Source organism: Purpureocillium takamizusanense, chromosome 2 (assembly GCF_022605165.1).
Source record: "Purpureocillium takamizusanense chromosome 2, complete sequence".
Classification (NCBI taxonomy): Eukaryota; Fungi; Ascomycota; class Sordariomycetes; order Hypocreales; family Ophiocordycipitaceae; genus Purpureocillium; species Purpureocillium takamizusanense.
Window position 1 is genome coordinate 3,702,839 of NC_063069.1, and position 21,981 is coordinate 3,724,819.

The following is a 21,981-nucleotide window of genomic DNA, read 5'->3' on the forward strand; positions in this document are numbered from 1 at the left end:
CTTTATTCTTGGTTTCGTTTATGTAATACAGTACCTTTGTTAGACGGGCGCGGTCTGGTACTAGAATATGAAGGCATACACACAGTCCAACCGGGTCAGATTCGTCAGCAAAAACTTTTAACACACGGGAAACTGGGCGTCGCCAATGCAGCATCCCTGCACGCCTAATGCCTCGTCGCAGCACAACCAACAAGCCTTCCGTTGGATGACATATTGCCAATTACCAACATGAGGGAACCGGGCGCCGGCACTGGCCACATCAGGCACCATGTTCCGACATAGGCAATGAATAATAGCCGCAAGGCAAGGCATCCATCGGGCAATATCGCGCACAACGTGAACGGAACTACACAGTCGTTCCACCTGCACCCGAAGAGCCGCTATTCCTGTCACGCCAATTGCCCGATGCTTTGCCCGCCGCGGGAGCCAATCTGTTCATGATCAAGACAAGCGGGCCGTCGCGGGACAACAGTTCACGGCACGTGAGCTAAATGAGAGAAATACATGAGTAGGAGGATCATGAAGCTTGAAATTTGCCGCTGCCACTGGTCGAATTGCCACGGGCGGGCAGTTCCGAGAGCTCGCCGAAGCTGAAATATTGGGAACGAGGTCAGCACACCACCACAAGCCACAACACGCCATTTTTTTTTTCTTGCCCGGCGGGACCACGCGGAACACAGGCTTGGGTGTGCTCCAGCTTCGTCCATGGGGTGGCACGAGCAGAATCTTGCATCTCCGGACGCTGCATCCTTGACTAGGCATGTACAGTATGCCAGGGCAGTGTCTCGGTGGACCCAGGGGTCACCCGCGTCATAGTTAATCATGCGACAGTGAATGGTCGGGCGCGCTCTGGACCGTCCCCCGGGCATCCCATGTCTTCCCGGGGAGGTCTTGACTCTTGAACGTTGCCATTGAGTTTGCGCCGTTGACGAAACCGCTGGTATAACAAGACGTCACCCGCACTCCCTGTGCTTCGATAGCCCCGACCCTGCCAAAAAGTTTTTCTTTTTCATTTCATTTCTTGTACTACTTGGGTTCTAGGTATTCAGGCATTCTTCATTGTACTTGAATCGCATTGCATAGCACCTGTCGGCGGCCCCATTGAGCGGCCATCTATTTGGTCTCGCAGCACAGCACGAGCTCTTCATCATCTGCTACGGCATCAAATACCACCACCACCACCACCACCACAACAGCATGTTTGCACAGAGGATCCTTCGGGCTGGGTCCCGATCATGGGCGCCGGCGGCGCGGAGGAGCTTCGCCGCCGTCTCCACACCGGCGCTCACTCCACAGCAAAAGGACATCGTCAAGGCCACCATCCCGGCGCTAGAGCAACACGGCGTCGCCATCACCACACTCTTCTACAAGCGGCTCCTCACCGAGCACCCCGAGCTGCGAAACATCTTCAACACGGCGCACCAGGCCACGGGCGAGCAGCCCGCCGCCCTGGCGCACGCCGTCTGGGCGTACGCGTCCAACATTGACAACCCCGGGGCGCTCAAGGACGCCGTCTCGCGCATCGGACACAAGCACGCCAGCCTGGGCGTCACGGCGGAGCAGTATCCCATCGTCGGCCAGGGCCTCTTGGCCGCCATCAAGGACACGCTGGGGAGCGCGGCGACGCCCGAGATTCTCGACGCCTGGGCGGCCGCGTACCAGCAGCTCGCCGACATCTTCATCAACTTCGAGAGCGACCTGTACCGCCAGGCCAAGACGACGCCGGGCGGCTGGAAGGGATGGCGCAAGTTCTTCGTGTCGGCCAAGGTCCCCGAGAGCGACGAGATCATCTCCTTCCACCTGACGCCCGAGGATCGAGACGCGCTCCCGGCCTACCAGCCCGGCCAGTTCGTCAGCGTCCGCTGCTTCGTCCCCGAGCTGGGCGCGTACCAGCCCCGACAGTACAGCCTGTCCGACGTCCCCAACCAAAAGTACTTTCAGATCTCGGTCAAACGGGAGTTCGCCCATGACGACCGGCCAGCGGGCCGCGTGTCCAACGTCCTGCACGAGACCCTGCCGGTGGGCTCGGAGCTCGACGTCAGCTTCCCCTTTGGAGACTTCGTGCTCGACGTCAACGCCACCACGCCCGCGGTGCTCATGAGCGGCGGCGTGGGTCTGACGCCCATGATGGCCATGCTCAAGACGCTGGTCGAGCAGGCCAAGGAGCGCAAGGTCGTCTTCGTCCACGCCGCCCGCAACGGCCGCGTGCACGCCATGAAGCCGACCCTGTCCAAGATTGTGTCAGAGAACCCCCAGGTCAGCCGCGCCGTCTTCTACGAGCAGGTCGCCGACGGGGACAAGAAGGGCGAGGACTACGACTTTGTCGGTAGGGTGGACCTGAGCAGCATCAAGGACGTGGCCGTCGTTCCCGATGCCGATTACTACATTTGCGGTCCGCTGCCCTTCATGAAGGCCCAGAGCGCGGCGTTGGCGGGCATGGGCGTGGAGCCGGCGCGCATACACATGGAGTTGTTTGGCTCGCCGTCGGAGTAAAAAAAAAATGGAAGCCTGTGATTTGGACTATTTAAACTAATGACACCCCTCTACCATCAGGTCGCCGGCCTATTTGCTCAACACGTAGTGAAATAAGCCCTCTCGTTGGCGCCCCGTGGATTGATGCTATCGCGCCCAACTACTCCTCCAGCTCGGGGTAGTACCTCCAGATGCCGCTCGAATACAGCGCGCGGCGATCGCTCTCGAGATACTTTTTGATGTTGGGCCTCTCCTTGATCGCATCATACACCTTGAACACGCCGTCGTACTTGCCCGACTCTTGCAGCTTTCCCACGGACTTGGGAAACGCATACGTGGTTCCGTCCAGGCACTACACAGGGTCACTGCATATCAGCAATCGGCTCGACCAACACAGGATGCCGCCTGGCGCGCGAGTCATTCGCAGGAACGTACCTGGAACAACACTAGATCTGCGTATGTGAGCTTGTCGCCATATAGCCACGGCCCGTCGCCGCTGGTCTTCGCGTCTAGCACCCGCTGGACGTAGCCCAAGAACTTGGGCAACCGCTCCTCGGTAAAAGCCTTTGCGCGCTTCTTGGCCTCGGGCTTCTGCTCCTCGTAGGTCAATGACGTTGCGACAGGATGATGCGTCTCGTGGACCTCGTTGACGAAGCCGTCCAGCAGCGTCAGCACAATCCCGTTGAGGTGGAACAGCCCGTCGGCGTCGCTGTCGGCGCCCGCAAGCCCTAGTTTCGGGGCCAGGTAGAGCAGGATGTTGGGCACCTGGTTGATGGTGAGGCTGCCGTGCTTGAGCACGGGGGGCGCGAAGACGGGCGGGTTGGTGGCGTCGCCCGTGTTGCTGGCGTCCATGTATCCGAGCACCAGGGGCACCGCCTTGTCGCCCGCCGTCTTGGCCGTGTCGGTGTAGGGCACGCCGGCCTCCTCAAAGAGCACACGGATGAGCTCGCCACGCCCGGGGATGCCAGGCCAGTAGATGAGCTCGTAGGGAGCGTCGTCGGTGGTCTTGATGCGCTTCGTTTGCGGGGCAGACATGCTTGGAAGTTTGATCCGAGATTATTGTTTTGGCTTGGTGGTGGTTGTGTTATCGAGTGGCAGATAAAGATTTGGAACACACTAGACAGCGTCGATGGGCGGTTTAAATAACATCGATCCAGGTTTGCCGTACAGAGAGAGAGAGAGAGGAATGGAATGGAGTAAGTGACGGTGATGTGGGGATGCGGGGTTGCCGAAGTCATCGACAAGCAAACGTCAGCGTGGATGCACGGCGGCCGGTGGGATGCCGCCTGCTTACAACTCGTCTCCTGGCGCATGTAGTTTTCGGCCCTTTGAGTTCATGCGACTTTATTCATATGGTCGGGACGGCGAGCGCAGGGGCAAACTCAACTTCAGCGGCTTACATGTTGCGCCGCTTACAACAGTTCGATGCGCATATAAGTTAGATTTATGATGGAAAGCACTGTTGTGGCTACCAGATCGGGTGGCAGATGCCGCCGCTTTTAGTGACCTCAGAGCAAGGGGCGAGCGCTGCCGTATCGTATTCGTGCACCTGTGTGCGAGTATGTGCGTCCCCGCACCACTTAGGGAGAAGCATTCACCAACCTCTTCAACTCTTCCTTTCCGCATATCAAGGTCATCATCTATGGCAACCTCGCCGGCATGGTAGCATCCTATGAGCTTTACGATGACAGCGCTTGGGACCGTGGCGAGGCCATCTTTGATGCCATGCGAGATACCATCTTCAATGAGGACCTCTACCACGAAATTGCAAGATTCGTTACCAAACATCGCAAGGGTGGAAGCCCAATGAAGTTTTTCCCACCCCGGCTGGGGGGGTTCAATTTCCATTACCGCATCCAGTACTCCGATGGCTTTTCTGCCATCATCCGCTTCCCCCTGCCTGGCTATTTCCGAATGGCTGAGGAGAAGCTCCTCGCCGAGGTGGCTGCGATACGATACATCGCAGATCATACAACCATACCTGTGCCCTTCGTCCTCCACTATGGAATGACAGAGGACAGTCCCGGCAAGCTCGGCCCCTTCCTCATCATGGAGTACATTGAAAATTCCGGCGACGTGACCGATGTGCTAAGGAGACCTGACCAGGCCTGTGGAGAGAAGCCAGTCCTCGATCCAGACGTAGACGAAGCGAAACTCGAGTACGTTTACAGTCAAATCGCCGACATCATGCTCCAACTGTCTGCGTGCAACTTCTCCAAGATTGGATGCCTAGGATTGAGGAGCCACGACAGCAACGACGGCAACGACGGTGACCCAGACGTCTCTTGCCGGCCACTGTCTTTCAATATGGCCCAGCTTGGAGAGGTAGGAGGTGTCCCTCATTTCGAGCTGCTTGCTACGTCCAAGACATTCTCCTCCTCGTCCGAATATTTTTCTGCTTTAGCAGATATGCATATGCAACAACTCTCGTACCAGCGCAATCAAGCCGTCAAATCTGCCGATGACTGCCGGAGGAAATACATCGCTAGGTGAGCGCGACGAATGCTTATATCTTACAAGGCATCTACTCACATTTTCGTTGAGGCAACTCTTCCGCAAGCTAGCCGCGGAACGCCGCGTGGCCTCGTCGGACACAGATCTTGGGCCATTCAAGCTGTGGTGCGACGACTTCCGGCCGGCCAACATCCTTGTCGATGCGAGCCATCGAATTGTCGGCGTGATCGACTGGGAGTTCACCTACGCCGCACCTGCCGAGTTTACGTATGCCCCGCCTTGGTGGCTTCTTCTTGTAATGCCTGAGGAGTGGCCAGAAGGGCTGGATGACTGGACTACCAAGTACGAGGCTCGGCTCGGTACCTTTCTTCGAGCCATGGAAAGCAAGGAGCGTGAGTTGATTGGGAAAGGCCTCCTTGACGATTCGCAAGTGCTGTCTAGACGCATGCGCTGTAGTTGGGAGACGGGCGACTTCTGGGTTGCCTACGCAGCACGCAAGTCCTGGGCGTTTGATGGCATCTTCTGGAAGTTCCTCGACAAGCGATTCTTCGGGAACAATGAGGAGGGCGCTTTCATCGACAGGCTGAAGCGACTGCCGCCCAAGAAAATTACCGCGATGGAAGGATTCGTGGAGAGGAAGATGCAAGAAAAGGAGGAGTGTTCGTTGGTCGATTGGTATGTCGAGGAGTCCGAGTCGAAATTGCTACCGAATATTCTCGCTGTGGGCTGAGGATAAGTCAGTAGAGAAGCTATGATAACTATACTGCTCGTAGTGTCGAGGCTCTCTCAGGATACATAAACTTGAACTTGCAGGTCCTTGATGCGACTTGCGGACTTGGCTGGCTAAGATGTTGCTCGTAAGGGACGTAGGTAACGTCGCCCATCATGGGACCCAGCCTTATTGCCAAAGTCCAAGTTGTGGCAGGACATCTGTAGGTCGTTGGGTTCGGATTTCGGGCACTGACTGACGACGTTGATCACAGCCAGTCTTGTGGGAGGGCTCGACAGCTCCTTGAGCCGCGCGAGCGAGTATGATATCGCTGGCCCTAATGAATGGGGCAACCCGCCGAAGTCTAGGTGAGAAGCATGAGACGAGTTAGTGTTAGGTAACGAACGAGATGAGAGAAAGGGGTTCCGAACCATTGCCATTCGGAGCCTGGGCGGGTATCCGCGGTGCAACTGGTGCTTCGATATATAGGTTCTGTCGCCTGCTGCCCCTCGCGGTCAGTTGTTTGCACCTTGCTTTCAGTCGCAGTTGATAGCTGCGGAGTGTAAGTCGCATCGCGTTCTGAATGATCCATCGCAACTTCCGTTGCCAGTGTTGCCATCAATACCTATGAAGTGACGGCTCAGTGGTTGCGCAGATGGACACTATGCTGACATTGCAAGAGAAAGCTACACAGGCTTTCAAGCTTCTCCAAGAATATCATGGCCCTGGATTTCCAGGCCGGTGCCGCCCCGTTCTTGAGCGGCAGTGATTCACTGCGCCTGCCTGGTCAGGTCTGTTCAGTACGCCGAACATGTGCCCAGCAACCACTTGGCGCCGGGTCGCTCGCGCCCCAAGAAACATGAAAACAACTCTTCTCACGCGTTTGCATCTTGTCCTTTTCTCTCCTTCCCAACTCACGTCGAACGCAATACACATCCCCTTCCCACCCTGCGCGGCTTGCGCGTCCATCGTATGGCATCTCCCTGTGGCCGTCTTTGGCCCAACTCATCACGATCATGGCATTAACTCATCAAATAGTCCAGTCAGGATGCTCCTCGACTACCTTGACGATCACCTCCTTCGGGAAATCGCCACCTACCTCTCCGACCATGACCTCAACGCCCTGGTGCAGACCTGCCGCCGCACGAGCGGACGCCTCAACAATGACCTGTATTATCGCAACATCCCCAGCGGCGAGCGGCCCTACGTTTTGGAGTGGGCGGTAGACAAGAATTACATCGGCACGGCTCGCCTGGCCGTCATGATGGGCGCCTCAGTCGCCTACACGCAAGAGCGATATAACCCCGTTCTCGTTCACGCGGCCATCATGGGCAACTTGGACATGGTGTCCATCGTGCTCGCTGCTTTTGACGTCAACGTCAACATCACGGGCATGTACGGCCGCACGGCGCTCGCCAACGCCTGCATACTCAACGATGTGCCCTTGGTCAAGCTACTCATGCAGCATGGTGGCCCCGGTCTCGACGTGGAGTTGCCCGATGGCTGCGGAATGACGCCCCTGATGCACGCCGCCCAGTGCCGCAGTATCCCCCTTTTCCAACTCCTCCTCGCTACGGGACGCGCCAGCGTGCACTCTCGGTGCATCGCCGGCTACACGCCGCTCCTCCACGCCATCACCGCCGCCTGCGCCAGGTATAACGCTGCGGAATGTGTCGAGCTGCTGCTCCAGGCCGGTGCGGACCCCTGCGCCAGGGATGCCCGAGACCGCACCATCCTGCGCCACGCCGTCGTGTGCGGCAGGATCGAGGTCGTGAAGAAGCTTCTCGACACCGGAAAGGTTGACCCGGACGCCGAGGAAGGGGAGGACGGAGAATTGGACACGGCGCGGGAAATGGCCAAGCAGCATCGCACGGATGCGATGGAGCGCCTACTTGACAATTATAAGCCGGTTCCTCTACGGATTTCCGTCGAACTGTTCTACTAGTGACGGATGAAGACTACGGGCACTGGGCAAGGCTACTGCGGTGAGTAGGACTGGAAACTCGAGAGCTGGGGCGTGAGCCCAACGAGGTCGCGGTGGAGCGAGGAGATTCTGGCATTTGCTTTTGTTCCGACAGAGGGGCGTTAGATTCGTGCTTGATGTAAAAGATTAGTTCTCAAAGGGAAGGCCAGACTCCTCCCGTATCGAGCCGTATATGGCCAACAGATTCGCATCAGGCCCACGCTTCGCAGTAACGCTATCCGTGTGATGTGTGACAGTATCCAGCGTTTTCAGTTTAACACCATGCCTCTGCGCCAAGTCGTTCAAGTGGCCGTTCTCCTTGGTGGCCATGCTGATCGGTATCAAGGCCTCCCCCGACATCCATGTCAGCACACCGCACACACACACAACGAGAAGCAGCCTGGCAGCTCCAGAAACAGGGTTTCAAAATGGTAGGTAGGGACTCACTTTTTTCTCACGGTGATACGACCCGGAATTGAGCATGCGCAGTTGCCCGGCCGCGGGCCCCGGAATGAGCGCCTCGACGAACTTGGACAGCGTCTCCTGCCCCATGCCGAGCTTCTCGGTCAGCACGCTGGCCTCGCACAGGACCTCGATGGTGGAGAAGCGGATGAAGTTGCCGATGAGCTTCAGCAGGCTGGCTTGCTGGCAGGGCTCGTCGGCGAGCACGATGGTGCTCTTGCAGATTCTAGCAGCAGATCAGCATCACTTTCCATGGCGATACGTTGTGGACACATACACGCCATCCGTGAAGGGGGTAAACTTGTTTATGGACTGCGAGGAGCCCGCGAGGACGATGGTGATGAGTCTATCGACAGCAAGAGGTACGCCCCCAAAGACTTTTTTTGCAGTCTGTCAGCATCGTGGTTGCCTGTCGTGCGGGAGTCATATATTAATGATGTCAGTCTGCTCATGTACTCACTGGGACTGGCCAAATACTCTGCGCCATGTTCCTTCAGCTTTTCAGCCTGCGCCGCCGCCGTGTCGGGGTGGACCGTAGAGAAGTCGACAAAGAGCTTCCCCTTTACGTCCGTGTCGTGGGTCGCGTCGTCGAGAACTTGAGCGACGGCGGCATCGTCGATGAGGCACAGGCAAATGATGTCGCTGCGTGACACCGCATCAGCGAGGTCTGTGGTGGCGACAAAGGCATCCGACTCGGCGGCCAGATCTGCTGCCTTTTTGTGCGTGCGGTTCCACAAGGTTACCGGGCCTCGCGTCGGACCGTACTTGGCCAGGTTCTTGCACACGGCCTGCATGTGCCGGGTGTGTTTGCTTAGCTCTATGAGTTGCCGCCGGGGGTAGTACAGTGACGAGATTGCATACCGAGCCAATGTTACCCAGGCCAAGCCATGAGATTCGTTGTAGTTCGCCTGAAGTCATTTTGTCGACTCTCACGCCAAGGTGCGAGGCATTCGGTAGTGAGTGTGTTTATGAGAGAGCTTTTAATACGGACGAGCTGGCGAGTCGAAACCGGAGCTGCGCTTTTTTACGTCGTTGCAAGAGACAAGGGCATGAGTAAACTCACGACGTCTCAAAGCGTCCCGCGTTCGGCGACTGAGGGGATTCCAAGGGCTCGCTGAATACCCGCAGTTGAGGCTGGGCGGAACGCCGCGGTGATGTCTGGTGGGGGAGTCGGGCGTGAGACGGAAACCCCCCGCGCCCCGTCATGGGCCGAGCTGCAACGGCCCTGTGGGCGTGTTGAAACGCGAGCTAGCGGGCACGTTGTCGCTGACGGCGGGGCGTGGGAGCATTCAAGTAACCATGGTTGCTTCTTCAGACTGGCGTCTGATTCTGAAAGATGCAACGAGACTCTCACGCCCACGGCCCAGTTGCCGCCCAGGCTCCGCCTCGGTGAGTACATTTGCGTCGGGCACTGGCACTGGAGGATTATTATTGAGCGTGTTGTCAAAGGGCGGGATCGGACGCTGTCTGGGGAGTGAGTGAGCTGTTGGATGCGGTTGATATGCAATTGAGAGGGGCCGAACTGTGTCACAATGATCGTCGCCGTCCAATCTTCACCCATGTATCATGACAAACATAGATTTGACGAAGAGTGAGAACATTATGAATCTTGAAAGTCTTGATTGCTATGTCGCGTCATTCAATGGAACATGATAAAAGGGAGAGGAAAAGAACAGGTCGGAGCTCTCATGCCGTGTAGTGGCTGGCCGTGATACCCTACAGTAGACCTGCAATAACGACGGCCCAACTCTCTCACAGGTACCGTACCAGGAACGCTGCTGGAGTTGACCCCTGTATCCGCATTGCCCCTCTGGGAAGCGTGCTTGGGGTGCGTTCCGTTCACCGACGACCTTCTGCATTGGGCGGGGGCGTCATTGAACGTCGACTCCGATACTCGCAGTCGCGTGCTCCTTATCAAGCCTCGACCACCCCTTCCTTCATTGGCTTTGATCCATTGGCATGGCAGAGGCGCCATGATGGATGAAAAGAACAACACCCTGCCGCCGTACAGCGCCGTCGTGGCCCCGTCTGGCCGCTGGCCGCGGCTGCGCGGACGACATGGCTCGCCGCGTCGGCGTCGCGCTTTCAAGCTATTTGCCCTCGCGTGTCTGACGCTGCTCGTCGTCGCGCAGTGGAAGCAGATCTGGCGCTCCAACGCCCGCGCCCCGAGGCTTTCGCTGGCGAAGCTCAACGATGATCTCGCGACGTGCAAGCGCCTGCGGCACACGCCCAAGGACCCCGTCGGCCTCGGCCGTGACAGCAACGCCCGCTACATCGACGGCGCGAAGCCGACGCTCATCAAGAACGCCACTATCTGGGTCGGCGAGCCTGTCAAGGGCACCAGCGAGGGGGACGCCAGGGCCGGCAAGGGCTGGGAATGGACCACGGGCGATGTCCTCCTCGAGAACGGCCTCATCGCACGCGTGGAGACGCACATCGACACCCGTCGCCTTTCCGAGGACACGCTCGTGTACGACGCCGCGGGGAGGCAGCTCACGAGCGGCATCATCGACATGCACAGTCACACGGGCGTGGACTCACTGCCCGAGCTCAACGGCAACTCAGACACGAACGAGATGTCGGACAACATCACCCCCTGGGCGCGCTCCATCGACGCCATCTACCCCTTTGACCCCCAGATTCAGGTCATCAAGTCGGGCGGTGTCACCACGTCGCTTGTCCTGCCGGGCTCGGGCAACAACATGGGCGGCGAGGCCTACCTCGTCAAGCACGCCGTGGGCCGCCGCGACGGCCGCCGCGAGATCAGTGCCGCTGACATGCTGGCCGATCCGGACCGCACCTGGCGGTACATGAAGATGGCCTGCGGCGAGAACGCCAAGAATGTGCACGGCGGCATCGGGAAGCGGCCCTTTAGCCGCATGGGCGAGAGCTACGACTTCCGCCACGCCTTTGAGCGGGCGAGGGAGCTGATCCGGCGGCAAGACGACTGGTGTGAAAAGGCCGAGGCCGTAGGCGTCGAGGGCATGGGCGAGTACTTGCCGCAGGAGATCTTCTGGGAGTCTCTCGGGGCGGCCTTGCGCGGACAAGTTCACATCAACATTCACTGCTACACGGTCCCCGACCTGGAGGCCATGGTCGACCACACCAACGAGTTTCAGTTTCCTGTCCGGGCCTTTCACCACGCCCACCAGACATATCTCGTGCCAGAGGTGAGGTTTCCTTCGCGTATTGCCCACCTTGTTCGATGAACGAGTCACCTCTAACCAGCGCGCCACCCAGATTCTGAATCGCACCTGGGGCGGCCGAACGCCATCCTCAGCCATCTTCGCCGACAACATGTACTACAAGATGGAGGCGTATGTCGGCTCCGAGTACGCGGGCAAGTACCTGTACGACGCGGGCCTGACGCCCATCTACGTGAGCGACAACCCCGTGCTCAACGCGCAGCACGTGCTCTTCGAGGCGGCCAAGGGGTATCGCTACGGACTGCCGTACCACGCGGCGCTGGCGGCCGTGACGACGGCCCCGGCCGACGATCTCGGCATGGGCCAGCGTCTCGGCAAGGTGAAGCCGGGCTTCGACGCCGACGTGGTTGTATGGGACAGCGACCCGCTGAGCGTGGGCGCGGCGCCCGTGCAGGTATGGATCGACGGCACGGCGCAGTTTAAGGACCCCGTCGAGCTGCCGAAACCGCGAGACGGGCCCATCGTGCCGGACGAGGCGCTGGCGAACATTATCGAGGAACCGACGGCGTTTGCTGACGCCCTGTTTACGGGCGTTACCAAGGTGTTGCTGGCGTCCGGCCGGGATGAGCAGACGTCTTCCGATGGCAAGCCTGTCAACGTGGTCATCGCCAAGGGCAAGATCACTTGCATCGGTCCTTGCGAACCCGAGTTCTCGGCCGCCACCGCCGCCGGCGTCAAGCCCGTGGCGCTCAAGAATGGCTACCTCACGCATGCCTTCACCGGCGTCGCGGGAACGCTAGGTCTCAACGAGATCGACGCCGAGAGCGCGACGGACAATGGCGACAACCCGTACAAGTTCACGCGGGCCGTCGACGGGCTCCAGCTGGGCGGCAAGAAGCTGCACGCGGGCGCCAAGTACGGCGTGACGCGAGCCATCTCGGCGCCCAAGTTCACAGGCGGGCAGTCGCACCACGGGACGAGCGTCGGTTTCGTCACGACGGCGGCGACGAGCCTCGAGCGCGGCGCCGTCTTCGCCGAGGACGTGGCCGTCCACTACACGCTGGACCTTGGGGTGCGCACCCGGGACAGCTACTCGGGCGCGTTTGGCGAGCTGCGGACCAAGCTCATGGACGCGGCGAGGGCGACGCGTGACCCTGCGGATGCGTACTCGGAGTTTGCGTACCTGCGCAGGGTCGTCAGGGGCGACATGGTGCTGGCCCTGACGATCAACAGCGCCGACGGCATCGCCACGGCGCTGCGCATCAAGACGCAGGTGGAGGATGCCCTGAGGGGGAAGACGAACGACGACGACGGCGACGACAACGGGCGACGACGCATCATCAAGATGGCCATCCTCGGCGGCGCCGAGTCGCACCTCGTGGCGGCCGAGCTCGCGGCGGCGCACGTCGGCGTCATCCTGCTCCCGCTGCAGCCGATGGCCGCGACGTGGGACACGCGCCGCACGCTGCCGGGCGCGCCGCTCACCAACGGCACCACGGTCGACGGGCTGCTCAACGCGGGCGTCACGGTGGGCGTGGGCCTGCCCGAGGACTGGCGCGTGCGCGACCTGGCGCTCGAGGCGGGCACGGCGCTCCGCAACGGCGCGGGCAGGCTGGGCGAGCGGGAGGCGCTGGCGCTCGTCGGAGGCAACATTCACAAGATATTGGGCGTGAAGGCGGATGATGGCGATGGGGATGGTGAGGACGGTGAGAGGAGGCATTTTGTGGTTAGTGAGGGGAGTCCGCTCGAGATAGGGGGGCGGATCAAGGCGGTCGGCACGGGTAGGGGGGAGGTGCTCGTCTATGTGTGATGGGGAGGGCATGGCGTGTGCGTGTTGCAGTAATTTTAGTTCATTTATAACGTTGCCCAAGAGTTGAGGAACTCCATCGGCGCCCATTCTCGGGACTCTTCAAGATCCATATGACTTTTGATGGTATGGCGGCATCATTGATGTGTGATAGTTGTGAAGATGGAGGACATAGGCGCTCTCGCGTCGCGACCAGGGCCGATAGTAGGGTGAGCATCGTCGGAAATCGTCGGAAGTTTGCGCCAGAGTCGCTGACTTGGAGACTACTCCGTTGAATCTCATACTAGGATCAAAGGCTAGTTTGCGTGAAACCTGAATCGCTCTAGATCGATGAGTGGATTCGAGTCGGGGCGGCCGCCCAACGCGGAGTTGCTGTTGCATGTGGTACGACACTGCCATCTCGCGCGATACGCAGCACGACATTACCAAGTTTAGCGAAGGCGCATGATGGACTCAAATTGCACTATGGGCTCGAGCAACCCCAGCGCGCTTTATTGATTGACCGTGCTGGCTGAGGCGGCCAGCATCTGTTCAAGTCAGCGCTGATTCACGACAGCACAAGCGATCTCCAAGACGGGAAAAGCGTAGCCGAGCCGCCAGAGATGGCACCACGAGGCGGCGCGCGCGGTCTAGTTTTAATACCTGTATTACAAATGCGGTGCCGCGCGGTGGACCTTTGCGCGCGCGCGGCAATGACCAAAGCACGACACCTGGATGGATGGATGGATGAATGGATGGATGGTGGCGCTGCTCAACGGGCGGGCGAGGCGCCGTTCCGTATTGACTCGCTGGCGGATGATGATGATGAAGCCCTGAGTAAGCGGTTCCATAAAACCCGAGCTGGCCGTTTCCGCGCCGCAGTAGTAGGAGGGGGCAGAATTCCGCGATTCCGGGGCAAGCAGCGGCGTATGAGGCTCGAGGGTCGGCTTTCTGCGTCCTGATGGTGGTGACGGGCAATGACGCGGGACAGGACGGGATGGGAGGGGGCAGCAGATGCAGTGACGCCCTGACGGGAACATGAACCTGGCGGGGACGGCTGGTGACGCCACCGGAGACATCTGCAGCGTAACGAAGCTAGGCTATAAAAATGTGGTTGGTGGTGCGTGCATGCAGTGGCTGCCCGTTTTGGTGTGAGGGGGTGGTGATCACAGGGCGCCACGCGCAAGGCCGAGATCTGATAAAAAGACTCGACACAAGGATACATAAAGATACACTTGCTCCCCGACGACCCCCCATGCTGTCCATCTCACCCAAGCGTGCGGTGATAGTCCTGGGTCTCGGCATCGCGATCGGCCTCAAGAGATACTACGCCAACCCCAAGACCATGGCGACGACTCTTGCGCCCGCCATCGCCCTTTCCCACGGCGGAGGTATGCTTTAACACACTGTCTCACCACTGCGTTCATCTTACCCAGGGCGAACGTGTTCCTTGAGATGCTGACACCCGGCCCTCTATCAAAAAGGCCCCCTGCCCATCCTCAACGACCCCGGCCACAAGGACATCATCTACTCCCTCAAGAACCGCGTGCCCAAGATCCTCCGCCTCGGCAGCCCGCAGCAGCCCCGGGCCATCGTCCTCGTCACCGCCCACTGGACCACCGACGCGCCCGCCGTCTCATCGGGCAAGACGCACGAGCTGCTCTACGACTACTACGGCTTCCCGCCCGAGTCGTACGAGCTCAAGTACCCGGCCCCCGGCGAGCCCGACGTCGCCGCGCGCGTCGCCGAGGCCTTTGCCGCGCAGGGCCTCGAGCCGCAGCTCGACCCCAAGCGGCCCTGGGACCACGGCGTCTTCGTGCCCCTGAGCCTCGTCGCGCCCGCCGCCGACGTGCCCGTCGTGCAGGTCTCGGTGCTGCTCGACGAGGACCCGGACAAGCACCTGCGCATGGGCGCCGCGCTGCGGGCCCTGCGCCGCGACAACATTGCCGTCGTGGGGTCTGGGTTCGCCTCGTTCCACAACCTCGGCACCATGCGCGCCCTCAGGTCCTGGCCGCAGGACAAGCGCGCCGCGTTCAAGAAGGACTCGGATGAGTGGAACGACGCCGTGACGCGCGCGGTGGTGGCGCCCAAGGCCTCGGACCGCTGGGATGGGATCAAGCAGTGGAGGTCGTTTGTGCATGCGGATACGATGCACCCGCGCGGCGGCGGCGAGCACTTCATGCCCCTGATTGTGTGCGTTGGCGCGGCTGAGGAGGGTGAGGAGACCAAGTTCTACAAGGACACATACTCGGGCGTAGACATTTACACATATTACTGGGGCGGCGAGGAGGTTCAGTGACCAGAGGGAAAGGCATAGGAGTCGTTTCTTGAGAGACCTGGGCATCATGTGTGGCGCCGTTGCTCTTCGTTTATATGCATCACCACGTATACTGTACTTTATGTGTATGTTCAATGTTGACATCTCCATGTCTCCTGGTCCACGCCTGCGATTCGTGTTATTGCAACTTGTCATCCGCCGCGCAGAAAAGGGTCGTATACACGCTCTTCACCATGAGAACCATGTTCATGAGCCACGCCGCCACTACCAAGACCGTCATGGCCGTCGACACCCACAGCACCGCCTCGCTGCCCAGCTCCTGGCCCAAGTACACCGTCGACAGCGTGAAGCCGACGTTGGGAAAGATCATGGCTGCTCCCTTGGTCAGTCACTGCTCACCCAGAAGCACACCGGCATTTGAAGCAATACAAGAAAGGAAAAAGGGCCACACTCACCCCACCAGGTGTTGTTGAAGCTCAGCTGCCACGCCCACTGCTGCCCGTCCTCACGCTTCGCCACCATCGACGCCAGCGTGATGAGCAGCGCCAGCGCAAACAGCCACAGCTCAAACAACCACATGAAGACGCTCGTCCACGTCGCCAGCACGAGTAGCACCTCCCTGGCAGACGGGTGCACCGCAAAGTAGCCGTACCCCTCGGGCGCGGCCCTCGCCAGCCCGATGAACGCCACAATGGTGTATCCCACGCTGCCGACGGTGATGAAGAGCCCCGGCGTGCGGCTCGCCACCGGCCACCCCTTCTCCATGAGGTGCCCAAACATCCACGTCAGGAGCATGACGCAGCCGAGCCAGCCGAAGCCCTGGTACGCGACGCCCGCCACCATCATGGGCAGGCGCTGCGCCGGCGGCTGCGACTCGACGAGCGTCCCCGCCACGGTGCCCGTGAGCATGACGTTGTAGAAGAGCAGGAACCAGGCCGGGTGGATGCCCAGTGCCGTGACGGGTGTGAGACAGAAGATGGCCACCATGTGCGCCGTCGCCGAGACGAGCACGACGCCCGCGTACGCCCAGAAGCAGACGCGCAGCGCGACCACGAGCCAGGGCCCCGCGTGCGGCACGCCGTACCGCTGTGCGCCGATGATGACGGTCGCGACGGACAGCCAGAAGGAGCCGTAGAAGAAGCACTCGGGCGCCGCCACGAAGCTGCGCCGCAGCGTGGCCGGCGTCGTCGCCCAGCGCAGCAGCATCAGCGCGGTGAAGAGCCCCAGCAGCGCCAGGTTGAAGACGAATATGACGATGCCAATGGTCTCGAGCCCGCGGAACTGCTTCGGGCACTCGGACAGCAGCACCGCGATGCCGCCTGTTGACTGCGTGCACGTGAACCACGACCAGTCGAAGCGCTCGTCGAGCCACCGCCGCAGCGTCCATTGCCGTCGGGGCTTCGCGTGACCGCTAGAGCCGAGGTCCGGGCCGGTCTCGGTGCCGCTGCCGTCGCTGCTGTTCGGTTGCTCCATGACGCGGTTGCTCCTGTTGCGGCTCGGGGTGGCTGTTGTTGTTTAAAGACTTGACTGGGTGTCTCAGCCCTTTGAAGTTGCGGACCGGAGTGTCGCGTCCATCGATAGATGATCTAAGCCCGTCGCTAGGGTTGCCACGAGGGGAAAGAACAGTAGCGTCTCTCAACCAGCGCAAATTGACGAAGACACGAAGCTGGTTGATGACAGGCCGTGATTGAGACGGAGAAAAGTCTGCACTGCTCGTCGGACATAATTCGCTGTTGGAGAGGCCCATTTGATGCTGGCACTCCGCGATGGGGTTACCCGCCGGGAAATACTAATCTGGGGGGGAGAGGAACTAAGTTAGCCTCCCAGTATTCACTGATTAATCCCGGCGAGGGCGGAACGGCGCGCTGGCCGTCGGTGGAATCCGCCGCCAGGGTTACAGCCGCCGATTGGTCAGTCGGTTCTTGTTACGAGGCCGCGTCTACGGCTCCCAAAGATACAACCTGGCAGTGAAACGCCATGTCTTGGGTGTCAGGACCATTCGTAAGACATGCTTCCAGCACGTTCTTCCCATAGTATTCGACCACTAGGTAGCCTCCGACTCTGTTTTCTGGAGAAGTTGGCACTCAATTGGCACGATTCGCCTCTGTGAAAAGAGTCCGAGTCGAGTGATAATGCGTAGACGCAACATTGATCAATGATGGCACAGCAGTTGATGTTTGCCCAACGGCCCTTACAACTATACATCTAGTGACAACGGATGACACTCCACTCGTTGCAATAACCCCAACATCGTGTCATAAAGTCGTACATGTAGATAGAGCCTTAGCAGGTGCGATTGCACGGCGGGTAAGTCTTCAACTTGTATATATAGTGACAAGATAACGTCGGACCCCTGCAGATAGGCACCCCCCCGGTTGGGCAGCAATAATAATAATATAACGCGATATCGTGACTTAACGCCACGATTGTAAAAGAAGCCTAAATAAGCCACTTTTTAGGTATATGGTCTATTAAAGCTGCTATTTAATATAGAGACTCTTAAATTTGCGCTATTGGGCTAGCCTAGCGTTAGCTACTAGGTTAAGCATACGAGCTAGCTTCTTATAGGTCTTAATAACTTACTTAATTTTCCTAAACCGATCGTTAGGATCTAGGCCGACTTTTTACTTCTTATAAGGGCGATATCGATCTAATTAATACTTTAATTACTATATACGAGCTTAGGTAGCTATAAGAGCTATATTTTGCTTATTAAGACCGTAGCTAATTTTAGAGAAGAGGCGCCGGACCGTTCGAGTGGCCTTTCCGTATTTTACGACCTTAATAATAAAGTTATAGACTTCTTATAATCGTTCGGGTATTAAAACGTTATTAAAGTTATCGTATAACCGTTTATTTAGCGTCTTATATGCCTATAGTAGCGAGACTATATCTTATAAGATAAGCCTATTTATAAGAGGCTTAGCTATATTGACTAGCTATAGACCTAACTTACGCTAGCTATTAAGGATCGTTTTTTATATTAAGCTAGTCTACCGGGCCTTAAAATAAGCCGTTAAGAAAAGAGCTTTATTAATTAGGCTATTATCGTTATATAAGACCTATATCTTAAGCTCCTTCCTATATACTAATTTAATCGGCCTAAAATAAGAGATATTAAGTAGCTATAAGATATGCGATATATATGCCGGTAGGAAAAGAAGGTATATATTATATTTAAAGTATTCGAATATAAAATCGTCGGTCTAATGACTTCTATAGCTATTTACGATTAAAAGTCTCCGTTTATTTAGCGTCGTTTATATTTGCGGGATAAAGACTTCTTTAAGCTAGTCTAGAGCTATAGAATCGTTAGTCTAGCCCTTTACCGTTATAGTAAAGTTCTAGTTATATAAAGAGCTAAGTTCGTCGGGAAACTATTATTATTGAAGGTCCTAGCCTTTAAAGATTACGAGAAGCATTAAGGCCCGGCCGGCTACTAAAACGTATTCGATAATTATAGTCTAATAACGTAATCTAATACGCTTTCGGATAGTTAAGACCTTATTTACCCGGCTAAGTATAAGGCTATTATAACCGAGCCCTTCTAAGATGCCTATTTTATCTATATTATATCGGTCTTTTAGGTAGATAGCCTAGATTATAGGAAGGCTTAGTAATTAGAATTAGTCTCGGATACGTAAGGTTGATATACCGTTAATATAAGTTAAGTTAATAGACCTACTTTTTATCGTCTAGACCTCTAGGTTTCGCCGTAAAAAGCTATTAATCTAGTTCTTGCCGAGAGGTTAAAGGTCTCTACTAGCTTAAAGGACCTAGCTAGCGAAGGTCTTGAGTTGTAGATGCGTTAGAGGGAACCTTAAGGCGTCTTGAGTAATAGCCTAGTCTTTAAGATGTCTCTCTTGGTCTTGAGATAGCCTTTAATTAGCTTCTTAGGTAGTTATATATATTCTTCGGCCGGCTAAACGATACTAGAGGGTTTGCCTTAGAACTCTATAGTCCCGAGTAGCCTTAGCTTAATACTCCCCGTTTCTTACGGCTGTAACGGTAAGTTAGAGGTTTTCTTGGCTGTATTGGGCCCTTCGAGGCATCGTTAATAGCCTTATAAGCTTGTTTAGAAGAAAACGGTCAATTTGGTGTAGAAAACGCGGTCGCGGCGCGTTGTTATGATGTGGAAGGCGTGTTGGGGCGCGTGCCCAACCGGGGGGGTGCCCATCTGCAGGGGTCCGACGTTATTCTCTACTATAGAGTTCCCCGGCGCTAGTAGCAAGAATGCCCGCCCCTGTCTTCTAGCATTGAATCCGTTATACCGTAGATAAGCTCATGCTGGTGGCAAACTCTTTCGCACGAAATGTCCAGCACACCACTATCTTATCGAACTTTTGCCCTAAGGCACTAACTCGCTTTCTATTACAGGACCCTATATTTCTTCACCTATTACCGCGCCTATACTCGCTAGAGTGGATTAGAATAGTAATAATATAGTTAGTTTAGTTAGGTAAGAGAGATAATAGCTATATTAGCTATTAGGCTGTACCTATTGCTATAGATTAAGACTAAAGCTTAAAGAGCTTAAATAACGAGACGTAGGCAAGCCATATAGGGATATCCCCTATATATAGCAGTTATATAGCTATTAGTCCTAGCTAGCCGGGGTCTTATATTAGGTCGAGGGGGTTAGGTCAGTTTAGCTATGCCCACCTCGCTAGAATACAGAATAAATAGAGGCCCAAGGGAGGGGGGTCTAGCACCTCCTGCCGCTCAGAGGCAATGATCACCTCGTAGACCGTTGTCAAGAAGGTCGACCGTACCATAGAATCCGACAAGGCAAAGCTCGGCACGATACCGTGCATATGGGCGATTCGATCCGAGTATAGAAACTCCTTCACTGTATAGTGCGCGAGTGAAGCGTACTCGACATAATTGGAACACGAGATCGAGATCAGACAGCCGCACGCATCCCTTAGCATATCAATGTCGTACGACATAGGATCTCCCGTATTACCGCCAGAGGTTCTCCCAAAGCGGAAGTTGATGGCTTGCAGCAAGGTTTCGGCCTCAATTGAATCTAGGCATAGGTCGTTGGTCCCGCAGATGAATATTAGTGCGAACCGCACGATCGGGATGTCCTGCTCGGAAAGAAGCTGAAAAATGCGCTCATAGGTTTCGTCCAGGGTCTTTGGTAAATGCGATATTGCATTCTTGATATCCCTGTGTGACGTGAGTCTCTGCAAAACGTGAATCTGGCAGACAGCCCATCGAAACCTGTCATTCAATTAGCTTGTGTATAGAGGCAAAACAAGATCTATCCGGCAAGTCCGAATGTGCTTCATCTAGAGCTCGCTATCGCGTTTGGAGGACTCACATTCCTTTTGCACCGCTTGCCAGTGCATTTTCGACTTCTGTGGCCAGGGTCTTTGGCCATTTTGCAAACTTTCGGTCTGAGGCAATGACAGAATGCACATAGCTTCGAATATCGCACTCAACCGCGGGGTTACTCATAGATATAGACGAGGAGATATCAGAGAAGCAAAACTCGATGTCGTAGTACTCGCGACTTGTGGCCAAGAGCTGGAGGCCGTCGAACCTGCGATCGGTTGCGAGATCTCGGATAACCTTGAGCAGTTCCTCACGCGGCTGGCTTTCATCCACTGCATCGATAATCACAAAAACGGCCTTGAACTCCTCTAGAAGAACGTGGACCGCCGTCAATAGCTGCGAAAGCTTAGGCGCATGCTTAAGCAGAAACAGCTTATCAATTTCGGCCGGAATCAGTGCTGCCTGGCGGCAAAGTTGAGTAGTCAGCCATCGCAGGAATGGCATGGCCTCGTCCTGGTTTCTCGCAAAGTAACAGTAGTAGTACACGCAGGCGACGGGCTTCTCGTGCGGCATGCCAGGCTCGCTCTGCCTCCTCTGCCAGGAGGCATTCAGACATTCCTCGACTAGGAACGAGGCGAGGACAGTCTTGCCCGCTCCGGGTATACCATGCAGCCACAGGAACTTTCTCTTCCCGTTGAGCCAGTCTTGCCATTGTGGGTCTCGACTCATCCAGAGACCTGTATGTTCTTCATGGAGTCTCGAGGCGTTGTTATGGTTGCTTGATGGGTTTGTGGCCTCGAGCCAGTTGCATATAGTATCGTGTTCGGCGCGAGTCAACGATTCTTTGACTCGCCTGAGATCCTTTTGGATATCTCTGATGTCCTTGCTGTGGCCAAAATTAGTGCCATCCTCAATGGTGGGATCAATACCTACCTGGAGTCGTAGGTCACAGCAAATACAATGGAGGCCTTGTAGCGCGAGATGTTGTCAATCAGCTTTCTCGCAGACTTTTCTCGGAGCGGCCACGCCAGATGTTCTACAGCGGTCAAGACTTTCTGCCTCTTGCCCCGTACTGTTCTCATGTCCGACGGCAAAAGCCCCTCTAACTCTCTAATGGAACTGCGACATCCTTCTATCGGCCCATGTTCCCCCGTGAGATGCCGTATCAGAGGTGGCTCGGGGCCGGCGTTGCTGCCATCCAAAAAGAAGCTGAGGCTCTCGAGAACGGCCTTGAGCGACGATATCTCCACGAGAATTGCCCGGATGTCGGATGGGCAGTCACGTATGGAGCCGAGACAGTGTTTTGTGACGCTGATGACGCGATCGGCGAGCTGGATGATGGCGATGATGCTCGAAGCCAGGGCTACCACCTCCGCCATGTTCTGTGTTGGCAAGACGAGCTGACAGGCGAGGCCGCTTTGAGAATCGTCG

The 21,981-nt window shown here is 56.8% G+C and overlaps 9 protein-coding genes across 9 annotated transcripts; 5 read left to right on the forward strand and 4 right to left on the reverse strand.

Annotated features, from left to right (window-relative positions):
* The first annotated feature begins 590 nt into the window (after nt 1–590).
* Nucleotides 591–3,550, forward strand: YHB1 (Nitric oxide oxidoreductase). Its single transcript, XM_047983990.1, has one exon. It carries the CDS (start codon nt 1,198–1,200, stop codon nt 2,491–2,493), a length of 1,296 nt encoding a protein of 431 aa, XP_047839962.1. The 5' UTR covers nt 591–1,197; the 3' UTR covers nt 2,494–3,550.
* Nucleotides 2,492–3,547, reverse strand: JDV02_002913 (Glutathione transferase). Its single transcript, XM_047983991.1, has 2 exons — nt 2,908–3,547; nt 2,492–2,824 (listed from the first exon to the last, which is right to left on the reverse strand). The coding sequence occupies exons 1-2, from the start codon at nt 3,505–3,507 to the stop codon at nt 2,633–2,635; spliced, it is 792 nt and encodes a 263-aa protein (XP_047839963.1). The 5' UTR covers nt 3,508–3,547; the 3' UTR covers nt 2,492–2,632.
* Nucleotides 3,551–4,031: 481 nt separating the features above from the next.
* On the forward strand, nt 4,032–5,792 carry JDV02_002914 (uncharacterized protein). Its single transcript, XM_047983992.1, has 2 exons — nt 4,032–4,961; nt 5,017–5,792. Exons 1-2 carry the CDS (start codon nt 4,132–4,134, stop codon nt 5,654–5,656), a joined length of 1,470 nt encoding a protein of 489 aa, XP_047839964.1. The 5' UTR covers nt 4,032–4,131; the 3' UTR covers nt 5,657–5,792.
* An 891-nt stretch (nt 5,793–6,683) lies between these two features.
* On the forward strand, nt 6,684–7,580 carry EHMT2 (Histone-lysine N-methyltransferase ehmt2; the record flags this gene model as incomplete). Its single annotated transcript, XM_047983993.1, has 1 exon — nt 6,684–7,580. The coding sequence occupies one exon, from the start codon at nt 6,684–6,686 to the stop codon at nt 7,578–7,580; it is 897 nt and encodes a 298-aa protein (XP_047839965.1).
* A 94-nt stretch (nt 7,581–7,674) lies between these two features.
* Nucleotides 7,675–9,639, reverse strand: JDV02_002916 (uncharacterized protein). Its single transcript, XM_047983994.1, has 5 exons — nt 8,922–9,639; nt 8,521–8,848; nt 8,338–8,437; nt 8,046–8,286; nt 7,675–7,946 (listed from the first exon to the last, which is right to left on the reverse strand). The coding sequence occupies exons 1-5, from the start codon at nt 8,976–8,978 to the stop codon at nt 7,746–7,748; spliced, it is 927 nt and encodes a 308-aa protein (XP_047839966.1). The 5' UTR covers nt 8,979–9,639; the 3' UTR covers nt 7,675–7,745.
* A 287-nt stretch (nt 9,640–9,926) lies between these two features.
* On the forward strand, nt 9,927–13,300 carry JDV02_002917 (uncharacterized protein). The gene is made up of 2 exons (XM_047983995.1): nt 9,927–11,230; nt 11,301–13,300. The coding sequence occupies exons 1-2, from the start codon at nt 10,034–10,036 to the stop codon at nt 13,014–13,016; spliced, it is 2,913 nt and encodes a 970-aa protein (XP_047839967.1). The 5' UTR covers nt 9,927–10,033; the 3' UTR covers nt 13,017–13,300.
* Nucleotides 13,301–13,813: 513 nt separating this feature from the next.
* JDV02_002918 (uncharacterized protein) lies at nt 13,814–15,433 on the forward strand. Its single transcript, XM_047983996.1, has 2 exons — nt 13,814–14,383; nt 14,477–15,433. Exons 1-2 carry the CDS (start codon nt 14,101–14,103, stop codon nt 15,289–15,291), a joined length of 1,098 nt encoding a protein of 365 aa, XP_047839968.1. The 5' UTR covers nt 13,814–14,100; the 3' UTR covers nt 15,292–15,433.
* On the reverse strand, nt 15,354–17,009 carry JDV02_002919 (uncharacterized protein). Its single transcript, XM_047983997.1, has 2 exons — nt 15,726–17,009; nt 15,354–15,642 (listed from the first exon to the last, which is right to left on the reverse strand). Exons 1-2 carry the CDS (start codon nt 16,741–16,743, stop codon nt 15,449–15,451), a joined length of 1,212 nt encoding a protein of 403 aa, XP_047839969.1. The 5' UTR covers nt 16,744–17,009; the 3' UTR covers nt 15,354–15,448.
* A 3,583-nt stretch (nt 17,010–20,592) lies between these two features.
* JDV02_002920 (uncharacterized protein) lies at nt 20,593–21,929 on the reverse strand (the record flags this gene model as incomplete). Its single annotated transcript, XM_047983998.1, has 2 exons — nt 20,593–21,436; nt 21,484–21,929. The coding sequence occupies 2 exons, from the start codon at nt 21,927–21,929 to the stop codon at nt 20,593–20,595; spliced, it is 1,290 nt and encodes a 429-aa protein (XP_047839970.1).
* Nucleotides 21,930–21,981: the final 52 nt, after the last annotated feature.